Source organism: Zootoca vivipara, chromosome 5 (genome assembly GCF_963506605.1).
Source record: "Zootoca vivipara chromosome 5, rZooViv1.1, whole genome shotgun sequence".
In the NCBI taxonomy this organism is placed as follows: Eukaryota; Metazoa; Chordata; class Lepidosauria; order Squamata; family Lacertidae; genus Zootoca; species Zootoca vivipara.
Window position 1 is genome coordinate 38,921,115 of NC_083280.1, and position 23,529 is coordinate 38,944,643.

The following is a 23,529-nucleotide window of genomic DNA, read 5'->3' on the forward strand; positions in this document are numbered from 1 at the left end:
ATTTGAGATCATTGGGAGAGTCAAAATGGCTTCATGATTGCTCTCCCATACTATTTCAGACACATGGTTCATATATTTAGATATGTGTGCATTTATGAATATTTATTCTATATTCGAGAGCTTGAAATTCTTATAAGACAAGGAAACCGGAGCCCTGGAACTCTCGGAGACTGGGGTGGCGAGCAACAGTGTTCATAGTAGCAAAGACCAAGGCCACGAGTTTAACAAGGGTCTGTACAAAATGGCATTGAAACTCAAAAGAACGGCGACTGCAAAGTAAAACACCGGGGAGACGAGCCCCAATCCCTCCACGCGTGCACACACAGAGACGATACCCGCGCGAGTGCTGAACTGGCCGCAGCTACTCGCGAGGGCGATCACTGTAGCGAGCCTGTCACTAACGCCGAGCGCCACCAAATATCGCGAGGCAGGGTCGCTTCTGCCCCGCCCCGCTGCCCTCCTCTTAGCGCCGGAAGCTCCGAGCGAGAGAGGAGGAGCCAGGCGGCGGGCGCTCGCCAACCCACGGAGGCGGGGCTTCTGTGGCGTCGTCACTTCCTCTGCGGAGAAGACTCGCGAACGGACGGTTTGGCTGTAGCAACCGCGGTCGGCGTCCAGCGCTCCGAGGCGGGAGGATGAGCGACAGCGGGGAGCAGAACTACGGCGAGCGGGTAATACGCAGAGCCTGCGAGCGCAGCATAAGCGGGCCCGCTTGGTGGAGAGGCGGAGCCCGGCCTTGTTTTTAGTTAATTCCTTCCCCGCCCCCCACTCCCCTTATTCTCCGGGCCGGGCGCGGAAAAAAAACCCGCCTTTGGGGTGAAGGTACACGCGGGGCGGGGGATTAGGAGGCGGGAAGCGGCTTAGCGGCACCCGCTTCTTCTTCTCTCTTCCCCACCCCCCCGCCACTTTATCGCGCTGCTTGTCGGTTTGGCGCGAGAAAATGGCCCACCGTTTCCTGCGAAGCGGTTGCGCTCTGACGTAGCGCTCCGCGGCGAGCCCCGCTCCCGGCGCCATCTTGGGGCTGGTGACCCGAATGAGCGCGCCGCCGCGGGGACAAAATGGCCGCGCAGGACTTGAGGAGCGGAGATGCGAGAAGCGCCTTCGTCGCCTCAGCTGCGGCTCCCTCTAGAGGGGGAGAGAAAATGGCCGATGCTTCAACCCAGAAGAGGCTAACGCGGGAAAGAGACGCGTGCCCGCCCCTTTCCGCAGCCTTAGTAACGTGCTTGGGACTCTGCTCCCGGGCGTGCGGAGAGGATAGCTGCTGCTGTTCCGATTGGCCTGGATGGCAAGGGGATCGTTCCCGTGACGCTTCTACGTTGAGCTTAACGGTCGCACTCAGCATTTCAGGTGGAACAATTTTCTGGCTATCGAATAGCTTCCAGTGTACATCATTTAAAATAAACAGGCCAAAACCTTAGGGTATCTTAACGAATGAAAACATTTTTTGCGGTTTGAGCTTTCATGGAGTGAAGTCCACAAAACCTTTTGCCATAATAAAGTGCAAAGAACTTTTTCTTCTTCAGCAGGCTAACTTGAATACCCTAAATGCTTAATGGAAGGTATTTTTTGAAAGGGAACTTTAGATTCAGAATAAGTAAAGCATTAGGTTTCATTGAGCTAATTGGTCAAAGTGCTGGAACCTGCATTTCAAGTTGCACTGTGCTCTTTAGGTTGTTGTAAGCAGCAGTAAAGAGCCCAGTCTTGGAATGATATTGCTGAATTTCATGCAGACACATAAAAGCTTATGTAAGAAAATAATTTGAGCGTGTGTATCAAGTGATAATGTATGATATAGTGATGTCAGTTGCTTATACAGACCAACTTTACAGGTGTGCTGTATTTCCCTGTTGCAGTTGGTGACTGAGGTGGCTTATCATCAGGTTCTCTTGGCTGTGGACAAAGGAGGCATTTTAGACCCCTGGCTTTCAGTGGTGGGAGCCACAGCTTCACCATTCAAGCAGAAAGGAGGTGGGGTTGCCTCTTTGTTGTGCCAACTTCCAGTATCACAGCAAATGGGCCTAAGTCAGGTCTGTTGCAGTCACATCATCCAGTGGATTCTGTGATGCTTGGCTCCAAAACAACCAACTTTTTTGAGGAAGGAGGAGATTGTGCTGATTACCACCTTTGGGCAGATGCAGTAGGACACCACTTGCTGTGATGTTCTCCCACAGGCAGTACTGGGTAGAGGGATACCACTGCGCCATCCACACCTCCTCTGGCTTGGTGGCTTGGATTGTTTTGTGAGTTGGCTTCTGTTGAAAGCTGCATTGTAAAAAGTCACACTTCTGTTCAGAGGGAACGAGCAAGTGATGGAGGGGGAAGGAACTGAACCCACAAAATATGAAAAAAGTAAAATGGTCAAGCATACTTCCAGTTCAAACATCTAGTCTCTTGCCATATTAATCTTGCACTAACAGCTGATAACGGTGAGGGAGTATGCAATTTAGTCGTGTTATTGGGCATTGCATGAATTGATTGAGACTTTCAGATGGGAGCTAGTCAACTGGTAAATTGCTGAAGGTAAAGTTATGATAATTTGTTAACTCTGATCATAAAGAGATTATATGTATGTCTCAAGACTGGAGTATGGGTGGAAGGCATATGAGGCTCCCACCTTGCAGGTTGGGGGTCTGGCCAGTGCCTGGATGAGTGAGTGCCTGGAAGTCACATGTATGTCAGTTTAAGTTCTAGCTGAATCACTGAGGTTTGGGTTAGGGAATTCTCAAAATGTTTATAGTGTACCCAAATTTCTGCAGATCCTTGTTATTGCCAATTTAACCCCACACAGCTTCTTTTTTTAAAAAAAAAATCTCATTGGGATACTGAACAGAAAGGGAAATGAACCAGGAGAACTTTCTCATTTGGGCACTTTCCCTTCCTGTTGAGCTTCAGAGTATGCATGTTCACGTATGCACAAAAACAACACAGCTAGGAAGGAATGACTTAAGGAGAGGAAACCTTTCTAGTGTGCTTGGTTCCAGTTTCTGATGCACTTATGCTTGTGTGAGCTTTAAATTCCCTCTAACAAAGTGGTTACCTCCCATGCTGAGATGGAGATGGTGAGGTCAGCAAGAAAAAAAGAGTATTGCTCAAGGAGTGGTACTGTTCCCATGTTACATTTTTAGGGATACATCAACAACAAAAACTATTTGTGTGTGCATGTGGCAAACATTACAAATTACATTGATCGCTCGGCTATAGGCACAGGAGCAGGAACTGGCTGTAGCTCCTTTATTTGCAGTAGCGCACACATCTTTTTCCTGCTGATTAATTGTCCTTACAGTTCAGTTTAGATTGGATACTGAATGTAAGGTCTACCATGTTTCTCCTAAAATAAGACGGGCCTTAAAAATAAGCCATGGCAGGCTTTTCATGAGTAGAATAAATATAAGACATACCCCAAAAATAAGCCGTAGTGGGGGAGCAGGTCTGGCAAGGAAAGGAAGACATTTAAGCGCCTTCGGAAGAGCTGGCAAGAGGCAACAGCGCGCTTCCTGGCAACCTTCTTCTTTTCATGCCACTCGCAGTGGCCGTCTCCACTGCCGCTGCTGTGCTTTGGGGCTTGGCGCATGCCCACAGCCACCTCCGCAGCCCCTGGGATTACCGTCGCTGCAGCCGCGCTCCTGGGCGCTCTCGGCACTTCCCCCACGGCCGCCTCACTGTGTTTTGCGGGGGTGGGAGCCGCTTCGGGGAGCGCAGCGCGAAGAGCCTGGTGAGAGGCAGCTGCGGCTGCAGGTGAAGCCCGGGGTCTGCGTGGGCGGCGGGGCGAGCGCCCTGAGCGCTGTGGCGAAGAGGCGCCCGATCAGCTGAGAGGCGGGCTGATCGGGCGCCTCTTCGCTACCGCCACAGTGCTCAGGGCGCTTGCCCCCAGTCGCCCACGCAGACCCCGGGCTTCACCTGCAGCCGCAGCTGCCTCTTCGCAGCTGCCACCAGGCTCTTCGCGCTGCGCTGTGCTCCCTGAAGCGGCTCTTCGCAGCTGCCACCAGGCTCTTCGCGCTGTGCTCCCTGAAGCGGCTCCCGTGCAGCCGCCTCTTGCCGGTCCCTCCGCCGCCGCTTCTCTCACAGCCGCCTCTGCGGCTGCTTCCTGCTCCGCCGACGCATTTGGATCCTTGGATCACGGCGTTTCTTCTGCTCCCCAGCAGCACGCAAATGGGAGGGCCGGAACCCCGCTGAGCTTCGCAGCTCCGCAGTATTATTATTGTGCTTTGTTACAAGGGCAGCCTTGCCATTTTTATTTTCTGCTCTCAATGGATACGGCGCTCGGCGCAGCATGCTGTTGCCAGCTCCCACTCGAAAAAATAAGACATCCCCCGAAAATAAGACGTGTGTTTTTTTTGGAGGAAAAATCTATATAAGACGTGTCTTATTTTAGGAGGAACACTGTAGTTGTATCTACAGTATGTTGTTTTGGTTTTGAGAGACTTGAATGATAATGCAGGTGTTGGGTGGGACAAGGCTGTGAATTGTCACTTGGTTAATTCATTATAGCTGCCATTCAGCCCTGTAGTATGAAATATCACATGCCATGATTGTTGGTCAACTGTAAATTAGTGTGCCAGCCTTCTCTGTTTAACATTGGCACAAGTAAATATTTCAAACGTGCAAGCTTTTCTTTTAGCATGGCACTGTGCATTTGCATCAACCCTAGTTTACTGGAGCAAGCTCTGATGTAAAAAACAAAAACAAACCATAATTATAATCTTAAAGAACATTTTGCCATTCTAGGAGGGAGAAAGTAAGGTGTCCCACTTGATCAGCCTAATGTATGGTCACCAGAGCAGATGTGCAGACCATTATGTTCCTTGGTTAGACTGAATCTTTCAAATGATTGAAACATAGGGCAAAAATAAGTGCAAAAAGATTTTTGCTTTTTATTCAAAAGAAATCCAATGCTTGGGGAACTTGGAAAGTGAAGATTACATTCAGATTATTGTGGGTTTGATTACATCAGAAAGAGAATGAGCTTCGCAGAAGAGGCACATTTTAAAGAACATTTAGCTCGAAACAAGTCGAATGTTGCTGCTGAATGGTGATATTTCAATTTGGGCAACATGGTAGCAATATCATTCATTGTTAAAATGTTACTTTCCTGGAAATTTGAATGGTTCTAGATCTGAACACACTGTTTCTAAAACGGAGTCTATAGCAGAGGCAAAGAGCTTCAGATGCTGCATTTGCTAGTTAAAGGCCTAGGAACCATCATGGCCAAGACTTCACTGTGTGGCAGTTTCTACTCCTTGGAGTAGCAGAAAAGGAAGAACTGTGCTTTACCTGACTGCTGGTAATTCAATTACCATTACCTCAGGCTAGAGATTACTGTGGGAAGGGAGTGTGTAAGTGGCAGCAGGAACATGGAAAGTAAGAATGGAAGTACAGTCGTACCCTGGTTGTTGAACGGAATCTGTTCGACTTTCAGAAATGTTCAAAAACCAAGGCACAGATTCCGATTGGCTGTAGGAGCTGCCTGCACTCAATCGGAAGCTGCGTCGGATGTTTGGCTTCCAAAGAATGTTCGCAAACTGGAACCCTCGCTTCCAGGTTTGCTGTGTTCAGGAGCCAAAACGGACGAGTACCAAGGCGTTAGACCACCAAGGTACGATTGTATAGGAGTTGTTCATATGGTGAAGGTATAGTAAATGTTTCAGCCACTGGATTGGTTTTGAAGACTGGAGTAAATACACAAGATTGAATAACTTGAGATGGCGCAAAAGGAATGTTGTGCAAGAAGTTGCACATCTGCTTGAATGATTAATGCTTTGAAATGGATGCCTTGATTTGTATGAATGGGGGGGGGGTTGTGGAGGAATCATAGGTTCAGTTCACCTTTCAAGAATTACAGGAAGAAAGGTTTGGCTAAGAATTGAGTGACTGAGCCATACCTGATTAAGGGTAAGGAAAAGCTTGCAATTTAATAAGACTTGATTGCTGACCTAAGAAATATTTATGCATAAACTGAATGTCAACTGTGTGCTTTGACATGTAAGTTGATGTTTTCCAGAATATGCCTTATGTGTCATTCTGCCATAAAACTAATTCACCCTATGTTCTCCAGGCAAGAGGACTAGAAAAGAAATTGAGGGATGATTCGCCCCTGTTAACTTTCCCAATCAGAAAGGGTCGTTCTGTGGGCTCACTTAATTCATCAGAGCAATGTAGGGAATAGAGCAAGTTGGCATTCCACATCCATTCTTGCAAAATACAAATTTATACAGTGGGAAAAGAACTCCCATATAGCAGAAATGCTGCATGTATGAAACATTTTATTGCGACAGCATATCATGGCATTCCTAACCATTTTCAGTGGTGTTTGCACAGGAGAATATGTGCATAGTATTTTAAAAGGAAATTGTATTAATGATAATAGTATTGGTATAATGGGTGGCTTGTAGTATTTTATTGTTCCAACACATTCTGTTGGAAGCGTCCCAGAGTGCTGTGGCAAGTTGGCAACCCAGTCAGATAGGTGGGATACAAATAGTTCTATTTTATTTTATATGTTTTGCTTTTTTATTTAAATCATACTGTTTAGAGTTGTGGGAATCACTTAATTTAAAATTGTCTTTCCTTTTCTTTGGAGTTGTTCCCATAATAATGTCACTGGCTAGAAACTTCCAAAGGTCATAATGCTTGACTTCTAGATCTAGGGAATGTTGGTTGCTTATCAACCCATTATACTTTCTGTAGTGAACTCAGATTCTTTATTTGAGTAGCCGATTTGTAGATGAATAGGTTTCCCAGCAGTGGGAACTTTCAAATAAGAGAGAATAGATTGTTTTAATCAATATGATTTCAAATCAAGTATTCAGCTTTTATATTTTCTGAACAAGCATGTCTACTAATTAAAATTTTGAGACTGCATATTATGCATGATGGTAACAATCTCTACTCAAACAATCCAATAGCTATTGCACAGAGTGTAGATTTCCTTAGGACAGCAATGTGAAACTTGAGGATTTCTGTTTTCTTGTGTCCATATGCATTGAAGAACATTAAGCAAAATTACTTGCTTAAGTGTTCAGCCTATGTCATGAAAATATTTACCTGAGGACAAGGTTGTGGTCTGCCCATCCCAACACATTTCGTTTCAGAGGAAGTCCATAATGTGTTCTTATAGTTTACTCTATTTTAAGAATTGGTTTAGAGTTTGTTAAAATACACCATCTAATTGCATATTATGATAATGCATTGTTTTAATTTTCCTTAGACTTGCTTTGATGGTACATGTGCTACGTTGTTCATCAGTGGTTTTGTCAGTAAAATCTTACTACTATATCATCAATCAATATGTTTTAGGATTTGGGGGCCATTGTCATATGTAGAAAGAAAATAATAATATTTAAGGGGTATCCAATTAAGTCGCTCCATTAGCCCAAGGATTTCAATTTGTGCGACAGAACTTCTTTCTACTCACACCACACCAGCCTTCCCAGATCTGTTTCATATGGTGGAGGTGGGGACTCGGAACAGATCTGGAGGTAGGAAAGGAGAGGGAGGGGAAGTTTAGTTAGCAACCAGAAGTCATTCAGCTAATAGAACTATTTGATTGGATAGTATCTTTTTACGACTAAGATAGTTCATCCCTACTGTTAGCATGGAAACTCTCAGAATTCCTTAAGAAATAGAAAGAAATAGCACAGAAACATTCTAGTAAGGGCAGAGGTGTTTTCAGTTGTGCAGAGTTCAAATGTTAATAAAACATTAGCATAAACTAGAGTTGTCATTGTAACAAGATAGAATTCTCCATTTCGTCATTGTTGTAGAGGTTAGAGTGCAGTCTACTTACTATATCTTGCAAATATACCGGTAGGCTTATTAATGAACGAAGTATCTTAAATTATTTTTTGAAACCTTGAGCAGAGGTATGATAAATTGAGTTTGGGACATACTACAGTACTAATTTCTTAATGTTTATGTGAGGAATGGCACATGGAGTTCATGGAGTTTTGGTGTTGCAGTCTAAGATCTCATTTCAGTGGTTACACGTTAATTTTGAAGTAGGAATAACTAGCAAATTCATTTTTCATTGAATTGCCATCATTTAAAAAAGAAAGTGATACTAGAACTGCATATCTAGTTAAAATAGTGCAAACACATAGCATTTTTTCTAGTTTCAGTCTTGGCACTAGATATCTATCCTGGAGTTTTAAATATTCTTCATCCTGTTCTTTTTTTATTAAGGTTAATGTTGAAGAAGGAAAATGCGGAAGTCGCCATTTGACAAGTTTTATAAATGAGAATTATTTGAAGCTCAGGAATAAGTGAAGCTGAAATTTGAAAAAAAAGTGAATGCATGCTAATTATCAGACCAGAAGTCCCACTTATAGAATATTGAGCAATTTGTGTGAAGTGGGGAAGATGAAAGAAGTCAGAATTTGAAACGGAAGAATGAAGAAAAGAAATAAAAATGAAGTTAAGATAAGAAGTAATCTGGAATCTGAAAGCACTACGCTAAGTAATTACTAGTCTGTTTATGTGTCCCTGTATATTTTGCTAAACATGCATGCATTATTTGTTTAATAGAAAAAACATGCAGGTTTTAAAAAAATAAGTGCATAACAGGTGCAAAAAAACCATAAATCTAGGCAGTTCTAATGGCAACTGCCCGGACACATAATGGAGACACAGATCATTAATGTTTTTGGTACCTTTTACCAGAGCTTGTTTTTAGAATAAAGTACTGGAGAAGTAGCATTGATATTAAATTAAACTAAACTATTTTTTTTTCTACACGCAGGAGTCCCGTTCCGCTTCCAGAAGCGGAAGCGCTCACGGTTCCGGCAAGTCTCCAAGACACTCGCCTGCAAGATCTAGGTCCAAGGAAGGTTCAAGGCGATCTAGGTCAAAGTCTAGATCAAGATCTGAATCTCGGTAAGCCTGTCTGGAGGAAGAGATTGGTGTGTCTAAAAACCTTGCTGTTTTTTATGAGAAAAGTTTTGGAGATGACTGTAAGTTGATGTGGATTTTGTGTGTGGTGCAATTATAGACTAGATTATAGACTAGATTGTCTAGCCTGAAGACGCCATTGCAGCAAGGAGTTGTTGTAAAGCTTTCTATGGAAAGCAGCCTCTTTCAGCAAGTCTCAGCAAGCATATGGCTGTATTGTAGGGGCATGGCATTGGCCAAGCCTATTACCCAATGTAGTCTTAAATAGCAAGGTAAGAGAATGGCTATCTACTAAGTGTTACATTCTTATATTGAGACCTCTTCATGTGGAATCTTTCCATGGCATTAGTTGAATAACCAGTATTTCAAAAAGTATTTCTGGTTCCCAGATGAAGCGTTTTTAGAAACCTGTTTCTATTCACTTGCAAACTTTCAGTTAAGCTTTGTGTATCTATTCTAAGTTAAGCTTTGTGTATCTATTCTAATGGAATTGCTCAGATAGATATTCTTTCAGGAAATTTTGGTTTGGCTACTGTAAAACACCGAGAAAGTGTATATAATGACACTCACTGCATGACTGAAACCAAGCTACACATATGCGATATACCGTATGTCTGAAGTACCGGTATAGATTCATCAAACAGAGGCTGAGGCTCAATGTGCATACCAACATTTTGATTTAAATAATCTGATAGGCATCTATAGCTGCATTTTTTACTCTAGACTTCACTTCCAACTCCTGCAGCAATAACAACAGATACGTACAAGTCTCTGTTGAAATATAAACCAGTTACATTGCTGCCTGTGCATTAAGATCTTCAGCACAGGCCCTGTTCCACACTTCACCTTCATCAGAAACTTGATGGTCACAACAAAGGACAGGGTTTGGGTTTTAGTGTTTTGATTATTAAAATCCCTTCTTACCATTGACTGTCAGATGTTTAGTGAAGGCGGTATTGATTAGTTGTACCCCAGACTGGCAGTTAATAAGACTAAAAATACAGTAGACATAGAAACTTCTGTATGCTATGCAAGTTTCATCTTTGGACACCTGTAGTTCAGCATAATCTTAGTTTTCATATTTACAGATCCAGATCAAGGAGGAGTTCTCGCAGACATTATACGAGGTCTCGTTCACGTTCTCGATCCCATAGGAGGTCAAGAAGCAGATCTTACAGCCGCGACTATCGTCGCCGTCACAGTCACAGCCATTCTCCTATGTCTACTCGTCGGCGTCATGTTGGCAACAGAGTAAGGCTGGGATGGCAGCAGTTGACCAGAGATAATTCAGCTGTGTGTGTCTTTGGAGGTTCTAAAGTTTTCAAATTACCCAGAAATCATGTAAAAGTTTTAAGTTGATTTATAATATGTCTCTAAAATGGTATTTAAAATGTTTGGTGAATTTTACTGTGGGCATAGAAAGCATTTGTACTAATATTTGTGCATGGTTAAACCTGAACTTGTATATTTAAGATTATTATTCTACTGCTTGAGAACCTTTTAAGCTAAGCTTCATTCTAAAAGGTATTTTTATGTCAGTGTGCAGAATCTGGCACTTCCCCCTATAAATGGTGTATTTTGTCCAGATTAGTTATGACATAATGGTTGGGATGGTATTTATAATTCAGTGCAGGTAAAATAATTACCATACATAATCAGTCCCATTGTGTTTTATTGCATTTTGCAATACTTTCTTTAGAGGTAGCAGAAAGTGCTTCCTTTGAGAGAGCTCTTGAAATTTACACATTAGGGTAAACTTCAGTCCCCTGACATTCTCCAGCAGCTCGTCGGGGGACACGAAAGATTGCATTGTGGAGGATGGTCTTAGAAGCCCCAGGGTGCAATTAGAAGATATTAATTGGATTCTTCTCATAGCAACTTTTACTAAATGGATTGCCTGTTCTAAAAAACCACATATTCCAGCTTTATTGTGCTTATGGTGCAAGTATTAAGGTATAGATGTGCTAAATAATGTTTAGCTAAAGAGAGATTTATATTATTTTAGGGAAATAAGATATCAACCCAGAAATGCTCCTTGACCCAGAAAGCCATGGAAGAAGATAGTACAGAGGCTAAAGGGTTGTCATACATGAGAAATCATGTATGACAGCCCGGTTTTTGTTTATGTGTTCTAAGTGAACCTGTATATAAATGAGACTTTGAGTTCATCAGCCAGATATGAAGTACAGTGGTACCTTGGTTTTTGAACATAACAGAAGCTGCATTTCCTGTTCAACTTCTGAGGCATGTTCGAAAACCGAAGCATTTAAATCCGGGTTTCTGGTGTTTGAGTTCTGAAACGTTCGACTACGGAGGCGTTCGAAAACCAAGGTACCATTGTATAAGACTGCCTGGAACTTGAAAACATTTTGATTTCCTTTTTTCTACCTTTTCTTCTCTCATGAGAAAAGCAAATGAAGGAGGATACACTGCAATCTTTACCCAGCAGGGTAGTCCTTAGGCCTGTTAGAGATTTCTGAATTTACCGGAATAACATTTTTATATTGTATCCTAAAGCATTTAAACAATTTTGGGGAACATCTTGAATTCTTATGAAAACTCCTTTTTTTAAAAAAACAGGCAAATCCTGACCCAAACTGTTGTCTTGGTGTATTTGGATTAAGCTTGTACACAACAGAAAGGGACCTGAGAGAGGTATTCTCCAAATATGGCCCAATTGCTGATGTTTCTATTGTATATGACCAGCAGTCCCGACGTTCTAGAGGATTTGCCTTTGTGTACTTTGAAAGTGTTGATGATGCTAAGGAGGTGAGTGTCTTTTCTCTAAAATATTTCGTACTTTTCTAAAGCCAATGCTAATAAAGTGTTTAATATTTCACAATGTCAGTAGGTTTTGAATCAAGAAAGTGATTTAAAGTACCTACTTTTGCAAACCATACATTTCCTGAACAAGGGTGGATCCTAATTAGTTGCTGTAACTACAGTCATACCTCTAGATACGAATGCTGCAGGTTACGTACAACACGGGTTACGTACGCGCCGAAACCGGAAGTAACAGAATGGGTTACTTCCGGGTTCAGTGATTCACGCATGTGCAGATACGCCGAATGACGGCATGCGCAGATTTGGTGCTTCAGGATAAGTACTGCTCTGGATGTGTATGGGGCTCCAGAACGGATCCTGTTCGTCTCCAGAGGTACCACTATATACAGTTTTGAGTTGATAGCTCATTTTTTTATGGTCACGCAAGCCATGTGCCTCCTTACATTATGTCTTATTTTTATGTTTATTTGCATTCTGTCCTTCCTTCTAGCAGCTTAGGGCAGCATGTGTTTTCCTTTGTATTTTATCATCGCTACAACCCTGGTTAGTGGTTTTCAACCAGTGTGCCATGGCACCCTGGGCTGCCTTGAATGATGGTCAGGTGTTTTGCGGGCAGCTCTGGCCTCTGTTCCTCTCGTGTCTCTGCTTCCCAAAGACTTGCACAGCTGTTTGTTGCAGCAGCTCTGGCCACAAGCTCCCCAGCTGAATGGTGCCTCGGGGGCTGGCCAGGGGGTGGTTCCCAGGCACCTCTCATTGGGGTGGGGGGTCAGCTCAGAGACCAAGGGTGGGAGGTGCAATTATCAAATTAATAGATTTCTGTTTGGTTTTTCATTAACATGCAAGGATCCTAAACCATATTCCTCACTTGAAAACAAGTATCACAATCCAATACAGTTAGATGTGCTGGATCTTGAAGCACCTATAATAATTACTGAATGCAAACAATGTTTTTTCAAAGATGAACGTAAAAAGAACCTTGCTGGATCAGTCCAGAGGCCCATCTAGTCCTGTACTCATTTCTCAAGGTGGTAAACCATAACTTTTCTATACTGCCCTTCACCCAAGGATCACAGGGCAGTTTATTATATAAAAACACAAAAATATATAACATAATAACAAGCAAAAACAATACACCTTCCCCAGTTTAAAATTCAGTTTGGGGTTTCTTTAAAGATTACAATACACTTCAAAAAAATTAACTAGTTGCTTTGTGGTTCCCTTCAAACTCTGGTACTACTGCTGCTATTATTTACAGGGCTGTGATAAACCCAAGTGAAATAGCACATTGCCTAGAAATGGTCACTATATATCAGGGCTTCTCTTCCTACAGGCCAGATGGAATGCAGTTCTTGGGTTGTCTTCTTAGGCGTCCTTCATTTATATAGATTTTTGTCCTTAGGATTTATGCAACACATTTCAGATGTTCAGATCTCTTCATGAACATTCATTCTTAATAGTAATCCTAAAAGCAACCCCATAAAGAAGGCCAGTACTCATTGCTTGTTTGTTGTGTGTATGTATAAGGTAAAGGGACACCTGACCGCTAGGTCCAGTCACAGACAACTGGGGTTGCGGCACTCGTCTCACTCTATAGGCCAAGGGAGCCGGCGTACAGCTTCCGGGTCATGACACAAATAAGATTTGAACAGGAGGCATTTCAGCTCACAGTCCCAGTCACTACTCTTCACCAGACCTTCCCCTGTATACACCAGAAAAAACTTAATATACTTATGAAAATAGGCTGGTTATGAAAGTAGGCTGGTTTGTGATTTGGTGGGCGTTTTCTGCATAAGTGTGCTTACTAATGCAGTGTTGGTAAGAAAAGAGTCTAGATTTCCAGATGCAGTATTCTGCATTCCACATAGTTCTGCTCCATGGGCTGCCTAGTGGAACCTCAGCTTAACCAGTTTACATTCCTTGCATAAGCAAAGGTGGAAAACCATTGTACCCAAATCATGGGCATTTCAAAAGTTCATGTAGATGGAGTCTGAGACCTGCTGTTTAGGGTGTGATTTGTCCTCTTCCAGATTACCTAAAACAGGAAACAGAAATTTCACTCATTATATTTGCATGGCATGCATGTAAGTAGGCATACTATACATGCGTAGTAACATCCTGTGCCCAGATACGAAGAATGCATATATGCCCCTTTTGCTGCTCATCTCTTTTAAAATGTATGTGAGCAATGACTAGAAAACAACAAGGTCCCTGCTTCTGTGAACAGTGCATCTATTTTATGTAACCAACTCTGGTCATAACCAAAACCGCAGTGCAGTGTGGTATGTATTTAGAATAGTTTCAAAATAGATGTGAGCATGACTAGTTTTTCCTAGTGCAATAAATAAAGAAGGGTACCTGGTAAAATACCTTTCCAGCCATGCAAGTAAGTTTGTTCCTAACTTGTTTTTGATGTGAATTAAATTGAATTCAGAACAGCTTTATTCTACAATTTTAAAAATAATTCAACTCCTATAGGCAAAAGAACGTGCTAATGGAATGGAACTTGATGGAAGAAGGATCAGAGTTGATTTCTCAATAACAAAAAGGCCTCACACACCTACTCCTGGAATTTATATGGGGAGACCTACTTAGTAAGTTGTTGTAACTATATTTAATCTAGAAATAATCAAAGTTAACTTTAATACTGAAAAACAGGATTTCAAACTAATTAGAGTATCACCTGTATTTTATTTGTGTTATGTATTAGCATGTGGGAATATAAAATCTGTGCAGTTAAAATATGAATCTGGATTTCTTCACTAAAGAACGGGATTTAGACTAGTTGTATAACTTCCAGAAATTCGGAAGGCATGTTAACTTCTTGTTGTCTCTTAACACTTGCAAGGTTCTTTACAAAAGTTTAAAAACAATAGTCCCTGCCCTGAGATTTATAATCTAAGCAGGGGTCCCCAGTCTTCTTGGGCCATTGCCGCATTTGGACTGTCATGGGCATCATAAAATACCCATTTCACAGAAGGAAAACTAGTAATGCTTAGAACCCCCCCCCAAAGCAAAACACCTACACCCCACCACAAATGCAAATAAACCACAGTTTAAAAAGCAAGATGCCCAACCAGCCAAAAAATCCCTAAAACTAAAACAAGAGGCTCTTGGTGGGCACTTGGGTGGTGTGGTGTCTAAAAGTGCTATGGTGCATAGATTCCAGCCAGCATGGATTCCTGTCAAAGCAGGGTCTCTCTTCTCCCCCCCCCCCCCCTGGTCTCATACAGAGCATCTGGAAATAGATGGATGAAGGGGACCAGATGGCACTTGGCACACCAATGAAAAATGCTTTGCATGCATTCTCCTCTGCATTCCTCCTAGATTATGCTATTTACTTAGATGCTTCAACCCAGTATTTACTTCCTGTGTTGTATACTTATATTGTGTGTTTCCTTACAGTGGAAGTTCCCGACGGAGAGATTACTATGACAGAGGTTTTGAGAGAGGAGGCTATGATGACCGTGACTATTATAGCAGATCATACAGGTAAGTCTACTTTTTGCCAATTATTACTTAATGAGATTGCATGAATCCTTTAGAACAGGGATGGGAAAGCTGACCCCTTCCAGTGATGATGGATCCCAAGTCCTGTCAGCCCCAGCCATGGCCAAGGATGATGGGGATCAGATTCCAGCAACATCTGGAGGGTCACATGTTTCCCATCCCTGCTTTAAAGTTCAATGTTTTATTCTGATCTGTAATTGTGAGTTCCAGCAATGTCAGTCTATTTCAGTCCTTGTTGCTTTCAAAATCCTATTGGCATCCATATCCAGATATGGGCTTAAAAGCACTGGTGAATATATTGCTCCGTCATACTGGTACTCCATTACCAGGAAATAACTGACTGGAACAATTTTCAAGGATGAACATTTGCTGCAGCTGTAATATCCTAGTATTGATATGGCATTTGAGTCTTTTTGACATGTTTGCTGGTTTTAAGTATTTCATGTAAGATGTGACTTGACCAATAATCCCATATATCATTTGTGAAATTAAGTAAATAAGAGTGCAAAAAATGGTTCTGCTTTTGTTTTTGCAGAGGAGGAGGTGGTGGCGGAGGAGGTGGTGGAGGAGGAGGAGGGTGGCGAGGTGCCCAAGACCGGGATCAGATGTACAGGTATGCTACAAAAAGATTTAATGCCTTCTTATTTATTTATTTTTTAAAAAGAGGGACGCAGGTGGCACTGTGGGTTAAACCACTGAGCCGCCTAAGGCTTGCCAATCAGAAGGTCGGCGGTTCGAATCCCCACGATGGGGTGAGCTCCCGTTGCTCAGTACCAGCTCCTGCCAACCTAGCAGTTCGAAAGCACGTCAAAGTGCAAGTAGATAACTAGGTACCACTACAGTGGGAAGATAAACGGCATTTCCATGTGCTGCTCTGGTTCGCCAGAAGCGGCTTTGTCATGCTGGCCACATGACCTGAAACAAATGTATAATACAGTAAAGTCCATGATCTGGTATCTAGTTGTTATGCCTAGTGTGCATGAAATGCAAAGGGTACGGGTGACAAAACTAGACAAGTTGTGTATGAACATCTGTTGTGTAAGTAAAACTTAAACCATCATAATTGCTGTATTTTCTGCAGGCGAAGATCACCATCTCCCTATTACAGCAGGGGGGGCTACAGATCTCGCTCCCGGTCTCGATCCTATTCACCTCGTAAGTCACAAGTTAAATATATTAATATTTTGAAGTTCAGAGATTATTATATTATAATTAACTAGCTGAAATTCAGTGTAGTTAAGTTTTTCTAAACTTAGCTAATGCATCAATTTAAAAAAAATGCAAGTTTGGATTCTTTGAGTAGTATTCTGCAAACATAGTGCTTTAGCTACATAAGGAAGGAGGCGACACTTGTCAATTCCCCCATAAGCGCCCCCCCCCCAAAAAAAAACCTTCATAGCTTTATAGCTTTGGTGGATTGAACTTTCCTGAACAAAATGGGAGGTGGCATGGATGACATGTGGGAATTTGTGGAAATCACCTCGTCTCCCAATAGGAACTACCATATCAGACACCCTTCCCACTCCCTGAAGAGCAAGTTTGGATCCAAGCCATTTAATTTACATGGGGAACTTTCTCTCCCCCCCCCCGCTGCCCCCAAGTGTCCAGCTTTTGCAGGGCAGTCTCAAGCAGGCCGGGCGCCCTGGCGCTGAGGGGCGGAGATCGCTCCGGTGCCCCCACCCTTGTAGGGTGTAGCATGGCTTCCGCGCGGCCCAGCACCACCAGGACTCTACCTAGAGCCGACCCTGAGCTTTTGAATTGACGGTGTATGTAGACTTAGTAAACAGAAATTGAACCCACCCAGGCTTCTAATAGAGCTTTCAATCTCTTTACTTGCAGGTCGCTATTGAAGTGTGAAACAAGAACTTTGTAGCTACAGACAGTGCATTGAGATTGCAATCTTGTGGACAATACTTTGTTACTTTTGTTCAAGTCTAATAGTGCCTAGTGAATAGGTGACTTTTACACCTTTTATGGAGACTACTTTTGGTGAAGTTTTAAAATGCTGTTTCATTCTGCATATTTGTGTAGTTTGTGCTTTGTTCAAAGTTATGTTTTGAGAACAGTATGTCTTCTGCATGTGTTTCAGTCTGAACTTTGCAGAAGGGTTTCTATTGTCCAAAGTTCTTCGTTCAGTTTTTTTTTACAGTTTCCAAGGTATTTTGAAGAACAAAACCTGTGTAATATGCTTTGAAATGGTGGCATAATAAAGTTTTTTTTTTAACTTACTTTGAAGCCCTTATCTCCTACTTAGCCAAAGTTTGAGTCAGAGAAATAATTAAACCTTTACCAAATTCAGAGCCGTATCCAAAATTCTGTACCCCAAACCTTTCTCAAATACTTTCTGTAATATGAAGTATGAATAAAAACCCACATTGCTATAACTTGCTATTTCTGTAAGTAGGTTAAGCTTTTCATATTAGCAGGTGTAAGTGCTGGAAACTTGTGATAAGGAACATATATTTTATGATATAAAGGTGATCTGGAAATTTGGTTGTTAAAACAGTTTTCATAACAGTCCCTAAATTGTTTGCATTCCATGTCCATTAATGTGCAATTAATTATTCCCTTAGGAGCAAAGCTGACTAAACAGTTCTTGTGTTGTATTTAAGGATATGTTGGGGGGGGGAGGGACTTCAAGCTCATCAGTTTTAAAAAGCTGCATTAACAGTTCACATACACATGTAATAGTGTATTGTGTATTTCACAGGTGCTTCAGTTTGAATCCTCCTGTTTAGGTGGGAGCTCTTATTTCAGTGCTTTCAAATGTATAGCTTTATTATACAAAATAAAAGCCCCAGTAAAATAGGTTCATCTCCATTTCTCACCCACCTTATCCTCTGAAATCCATTTTTAGAATCCAGGAAACTACTTTAGAAAAATTCTCTGTGTCCAGTTGCTGGGTGACAACAAATATGTGCTCCTGAGAGCTTGAGAGTTGCACACATTTCATCATGAGAAATGTTAAACTCTTAACACCTCTGAACCAGGCATTTAAATAACTTGCCTGCTGGCCTTTTAATTTACTGCAAATCCCAGCTTCAATACCAGGTGAGTTAGCTTTCAACGCATAGTACTTTTCTCATCTCTGCTATGCAATTAAAATCTTGGATGCAGCCCATGTTAAAGGCATGGTGGTTAAGTATCATCTCATTAAGTGATCTGTTATACTTAGTAAGAACATTAGCTATATAGGCATCCCTCCTTTTTTGTTTTTATATGGTAGATGACTGACATTCTGGGTTTAAAGAATCTAAAAATAGGGAATGAGCTTTACATTTTAAACCAGCAGCCCTACTCTTCTTCATTGGGGCAGGGGGGACTAGACACATGCCTCATTGCAGTATACAGAGATGTAATTGAAAAGCAATGTGACACCTTAAGACAAGACTTGCTGTGGCATAAGCTTTCTGTGAACTAAAACCTCTCACATTACAGGTTCTTTAAGTCAGTGTTTCTCAACCTTTTTTGGGCCACGGCACACTTGTTCCATGAAAAAAATCACGAGGCACACCACCATTAAAAAAGTTAAAAAAATTAACTCTGTGCCGCCCTATATTATAATTATGACTGTAAGAAACACTTCCCAAATATTGCTTTCCGGCGGGTCAGTGATGTGTATTGGCGGCCGCCAGGCTCGTTTGCACTGAGCTTTGGGAAAGAGGAGGAGAAATATTGCTTTCCGGCGGGTCAGCGCTGTGTATTGGTGGCCGCCAGGCACGTGACAATGCAAATCGCCCTTCTCGTCGCCGCACACTAGTGTGCCACGGAACAGTGGTTGAGAAACGCTGCTTTAAGTGTCCGTGCACTTCGCCTGTTATGTCTGTCGGAGAATATACAACTGGGGATATACATTGTAGATGTGGTAGTTTGTTCTGGTCCACATCACAGGACTTCTAGTTGGTTTGTGGTCAGCAGTTAACATGTTTATTGTGTGTTAAAGCTGGCCAATTTTTTAACAGGCCTGATCTTCTGAATGAATAAAAGTAATACAGTCAAACCTTGATTGTCAAACGTACTGCATTCTGGAAGCCCTTACGGCTTTTGAAGCGTTCGACAACATAGGTGTGACTTCCAATTGGTTGCAAGAGCTTCTGCACTCAAGCAGAAGCCGCGTCAGACGTTTGGCTTCTGAAAAACGTTCAAAAACTGGAGCATTTACTTCCAGGTTTTCAGCGTTTGGGAGCCGAAACGTACAATAATGGAGGCATTCAGGAACCGAGATTTGACTGTACACAGAATCACCAGCTCTTAAGTATTATATGATTTGGCACAGTTTTCTCAAGAGAATGTAAGCTACTATAGTGGTCTTCAAGTTTCATGCATACATCAGTTGTGTTTGACCTAGAAGGGTCATCGATGCAGGCTACAGTAGCACTACTCGGGTTATTTTCAGACTCATGCTTGTTCTCTCCCCATTCTAATCGTACAAAGATCAAGAAGCAGTTGGGCCCTGCTAAGCAGTTAAAGAAACCTGAGCCATAACTCAAAACAAGATTGGTTCAATGAATATGGGGTCTGAATCTAAAAATCAAAGGCAATTAAATATTCCCTGGAGTGAACAAAAAGGGTTTTTATTTAACTTTCTTAAAAAATGAGCCTTAATATCCCATTGCTCTAGGCAAGTTGATCCTGAACTATGTAAAGTTGCCTTCGGGTTATTTGCCAGGCTTCATGAGAATCATAAGGATGCTGTTCTGTTAACAACTCTGTTGTGCAGCTGAAGCCCCCAAGCACATAAATGTTAACCGAGGAACACCACACTCTTTGTGAAAACTGCCATAACCCCATAATATCACTGATGTGTATGCCAGTTGCCATATATAAACCTGTTGCCTCTACAGCCCACTTAACTGTGTGCATGAAAGCTGATGAAACAAGTTGAGAGTGGTAGAGGTACTGAGTATATAATGTCCAGCAAAGCCCTACAATCGAGGCCCATTCTTGATTGTCGTCCTGTATTAATACTGTCAAGACATAATAGCCTCCCTGGGCCTGCAGAGGCTTTGCAGCAGAGCATGAAGAGGACACATTGCCCTTACATTCACCAGCATGGATGCAATCCAAACTACCCAGAAAGAATGCTGCAAAGCTATTGTCCTATGAAGACAGATGGTTGGCAACCACTTACCCAGTAGAGGTGGAGGCAGTGCTATATAAAACGTCGAACACAGCACAAATGTTTCTTCGTACTCCACAGCAGCATTTTTGAACCTAAAAGTGCCCACTTGCAAGATCTTCCATATGCACACCCAAGCAAAAACTCACTGGGTATGCATGATAGGCCCTACACTTTGCTACTGCTTCACCTCCAAAAGGAGTTGTGATCCCAAAACTGATGTAGCAGTTGTTAGGCCTGTTTTATCACTTAACAAAGTGCTTAAAACATTAAGCACTGTACACAGATTAAAAATGTACATATTCCAGCCCACACATTTAGAATCCTAAAGACACTATACAAAAGGAAAAATGGGTTTGGAGGGAAGAGGCCAATTGTTGGCATCTGTTTTGTGAGTCAGTGGAGTGTGCTTCCAGGGGTGAAGTCAAACTGCTTTGTTAGCACCAAAGTGACCTCCCTAGGGTGCAAGCCCAGGCAGCGTGTATGGAGGTCCTGGGCTGCCCAAATGGTAAGACCCACATCTCAGCCTCACTGATGTCCAAAGGAAAGCAGAGCAATATGTTTGATACCAGCTTTGCTGCAGGAGTTGCCAGAAGCAGACATACAAGAAGCCAACCATCTAAGGGACTCCACTCTGGATTTGGGTAAGGTTTAAAGGTAAAGGGACCCCTGGCCATTAGGTCCAGTCGCGGATGACTCAGGTTGCGACGCCCAGGTGACTGGGGTGTGGCGCTCATCTCGTTCCAGGCCAAGGGAGCTGGCATTTGTCCACAGACAGCTTTCCAGGTCATGTGGCCCAGCATGACTGATATGCTTGTGGCACAACAGAACACCGTGACAGAAGCCAGGGCACACAGGAATGTCGTTTACCTTCCTGCTACAGCTGATACTTATTTATCTACTTGCACTGGTGTGCTTTCAAACTGCTAGGTGGGCAGAAGTTGGGACAGAGCAATGGAAGCTCACCCTGTCATGCAGACTCGAACTGCTGACTTTCCTATCGGCAAGCCCAAGAGGCTCAGTCGTTTAGACCTGCATCCCAGAGGTACTACCACTTACCTAACACCCCATGCACCTGAGGGAAGAGGAAAACAACGAACATGGGCATCAATTCCTTAAGTTACACCATTCCGTCTACTTTTGGCATTCACAGGTGAGACTTGTTGCTTATGCAGCCAAAACAGAATCACCTACGGAGTGAAATACCAGCAGGCTTGGGGAGCACCAAGGTTGTCAAAGTACAAAAAGGGGGATAGATGAAAGAGGAGACTGCAGAAACTGCTCAGTGAGAACTGGGCATGCTCGGTGGTCATAAAATTCTGGCTTAGATGGGACAAAGGGCAGGGGAACAATTTACTGAAAGTAAGTATTGTATGAATGGCTAACTGGAACACTGAAAGCACTGAACACTGCTAGATTTTCAGGTCCCATTTGTAGGCCTCATAGTTGCACAATTCCAAAAACCATCTACTTCTATCATAGGTCTATCTGTTGCAGTGAAATAGGTGAGCCACAATTAATTTCCAGAGCTCACATGGCTGGTACATCCCCAATACTTTCAGAAGCTCACATTTTTAGCTGTCTTTTCTTATCCTGATCTAATACATAGATTCAGCAACATGCCAGATCTTCAGCATCTTCTGTATATACTGTATTGGGCAGCTTCTTTAGAGCAGCTTGCTGTTCCCATTCTTCTTAGAGATCAGGGGTGAGGACCCTTTCTGATGAGCCAGAGAGCTTTATCTCCCCCACCTACGTAGGCGGGACCACACCTATGTCAATCATCAGTTTTTATCATGCTAAAAGTGTTGCCCTGACCACCTGTCGGAGTTTGAGGACAATAATTTATTTTGATTACTGGAACTGAACTGAGCTCACAGTCCTTCCACACAAAGTTCAATTCCTAATTATCCCAACCATGCTTCATTTCAGTTCCCTTAATTAAAAGGGGGCAAGGGGGGTGAGAGCACATCCTAATCTATATTCTGCCTACCTCTGCAATAAGTGTACCATTATCACCTGCAATTTCTCTACCTTTTTAAAAAGTGTGGAAATGCTATACTCAATGTGCAGGGCTAGTTGGGTGACTTTGCATGCACCAGAAAGCTAGCATCGCATAGATCTCATGTTCACACAGCGCACTCTTGTGGTATTTCATGAGTCTGGCAGCTGTAGCTCATGGAGTGACTTGAGCTCATTGTAGCAGAAAAAGAGACTTACCATCTCTGTAACTTAATAGCCAAGGAGGAGTCTCTGCCTAGACTGGGAGCAAAACCAACCTTGGAAGAATTACCCAGTACAGTAGTACCTTGGGTTACAAACTTAATTCGTTTCGGAGGTCCGTTCTTAACCTGAAACTGTTCTTAACCTGAGGTACCACTTTAGCTAATGGGGCCTCCTGCTGCCGCCACGCCACCGGAACACAATTTCTGTTCTCATCCTGAAGCAAAGTTCTTAACCCGAGGTACTACTTCCAGGTTAGCAGAGTCTGTAACCCGAAATGCTTGTAGCCCGAAGTGAATCACATAGGTTTCATGACTAAGCAGTCACACATAAAAAAGAGTAGTTACAGGTAGGTAGCCGTGTTGGTCTGACACAGTCAAAACAAAATTTAAAAAATCCTTCCAGTAGCACCTTAGAGACCAACTAAGTTTGTCATGGGTATGAGCTTCATGTGCATGCACAAAGAAGTGTGCATGCACACGAAAGCTCATACCTATGACAAACTTAGTTGGTCTCTAAGGTGCTACTAGAAGGATTTTTTTTATTTTATAAAAAGAGGAATTAGCCGAAACATTGTGTAGTTCAAAGTTTTGGGGATGTGGCAGCAGTTAGCAAGTTAGCAGTGAACTACAGGGGATGCTTTGCATGCACAAGGTCCCTGGTTAAATCTCTACCATCTCCACGTAGAGCCAGGAAAGAATCCCTGTCTGAAACCCTGCAGAGCGTGTGTTAGTCATTATAGACCATACTTCTGAATATGGAGGAAGATGTTGGACTAGATGGATTTCTGAGAAACAGCTGTAACCCTTTAAGAGAAAGTCTGCTTTACTGTAGTTTTTACAGGAGTAAACTGGGCTGGTGGGAATAAAGGAATATTTCATCAGTAGCTCACCTCCCATACAACACCCCAGATATAGAAGCCAACTAGACTGGATCTTTTACAAGTGCTTCTCTCCTGGACATGCCCAGTTCTTCTCCTCCATAGTATCTGGCAGCAGTGATGTAAGTTGCCCCTG

General features: G+C 42.6%; 1 protein-coding gene across 3 annotated transcripts; it reads left to right on the plus strand.

Moving 5' to 3' along the window:
* The first annotated feature begins 512 nt into the window (after positions 1–512).
* TRA2B (transformer 2 beta homolog) lies at positions 513–22,901 on the plus strand. 3 transcript variants are annotated; one of them, XM_035133298.2, is made up of 9 exons: positions 513–668; positions 8,732–8,865; positions 9,969–10,221; positions 11,461–11,649; positions 14,140–14,255; positions 15,067–15,153; positions 15,707–15,784; positions 16,253–16,326; positions 17,011–22,901. In XM_035133298.2, exons 1-9 carry the CDS (start codon positions 633–635, stop codon positions 17,019–17,021), a joined length of 978 nt encoding a protein of 325 aa, XP_034989189.1. In that variant the 5' UTR covers positions 513–632; the 3' UTR covers positions 17,022–22,901. The 3 variants fall into 3 exon arrangements, with proteins under 3 accessions (XP_034989189.1, XP_034989190.1, XP_034989191.1); XM_035133299.2 differs by having other exon boundaries at positions 9,969–10,173; positions 17,011–22,888; XM_035133300.2 differs by having other exon boundaries at positions 9,969–10,131; positions 17,011–22,888.
* Positions 22,902–23,529: the final 628 nt, after the last annotated feature.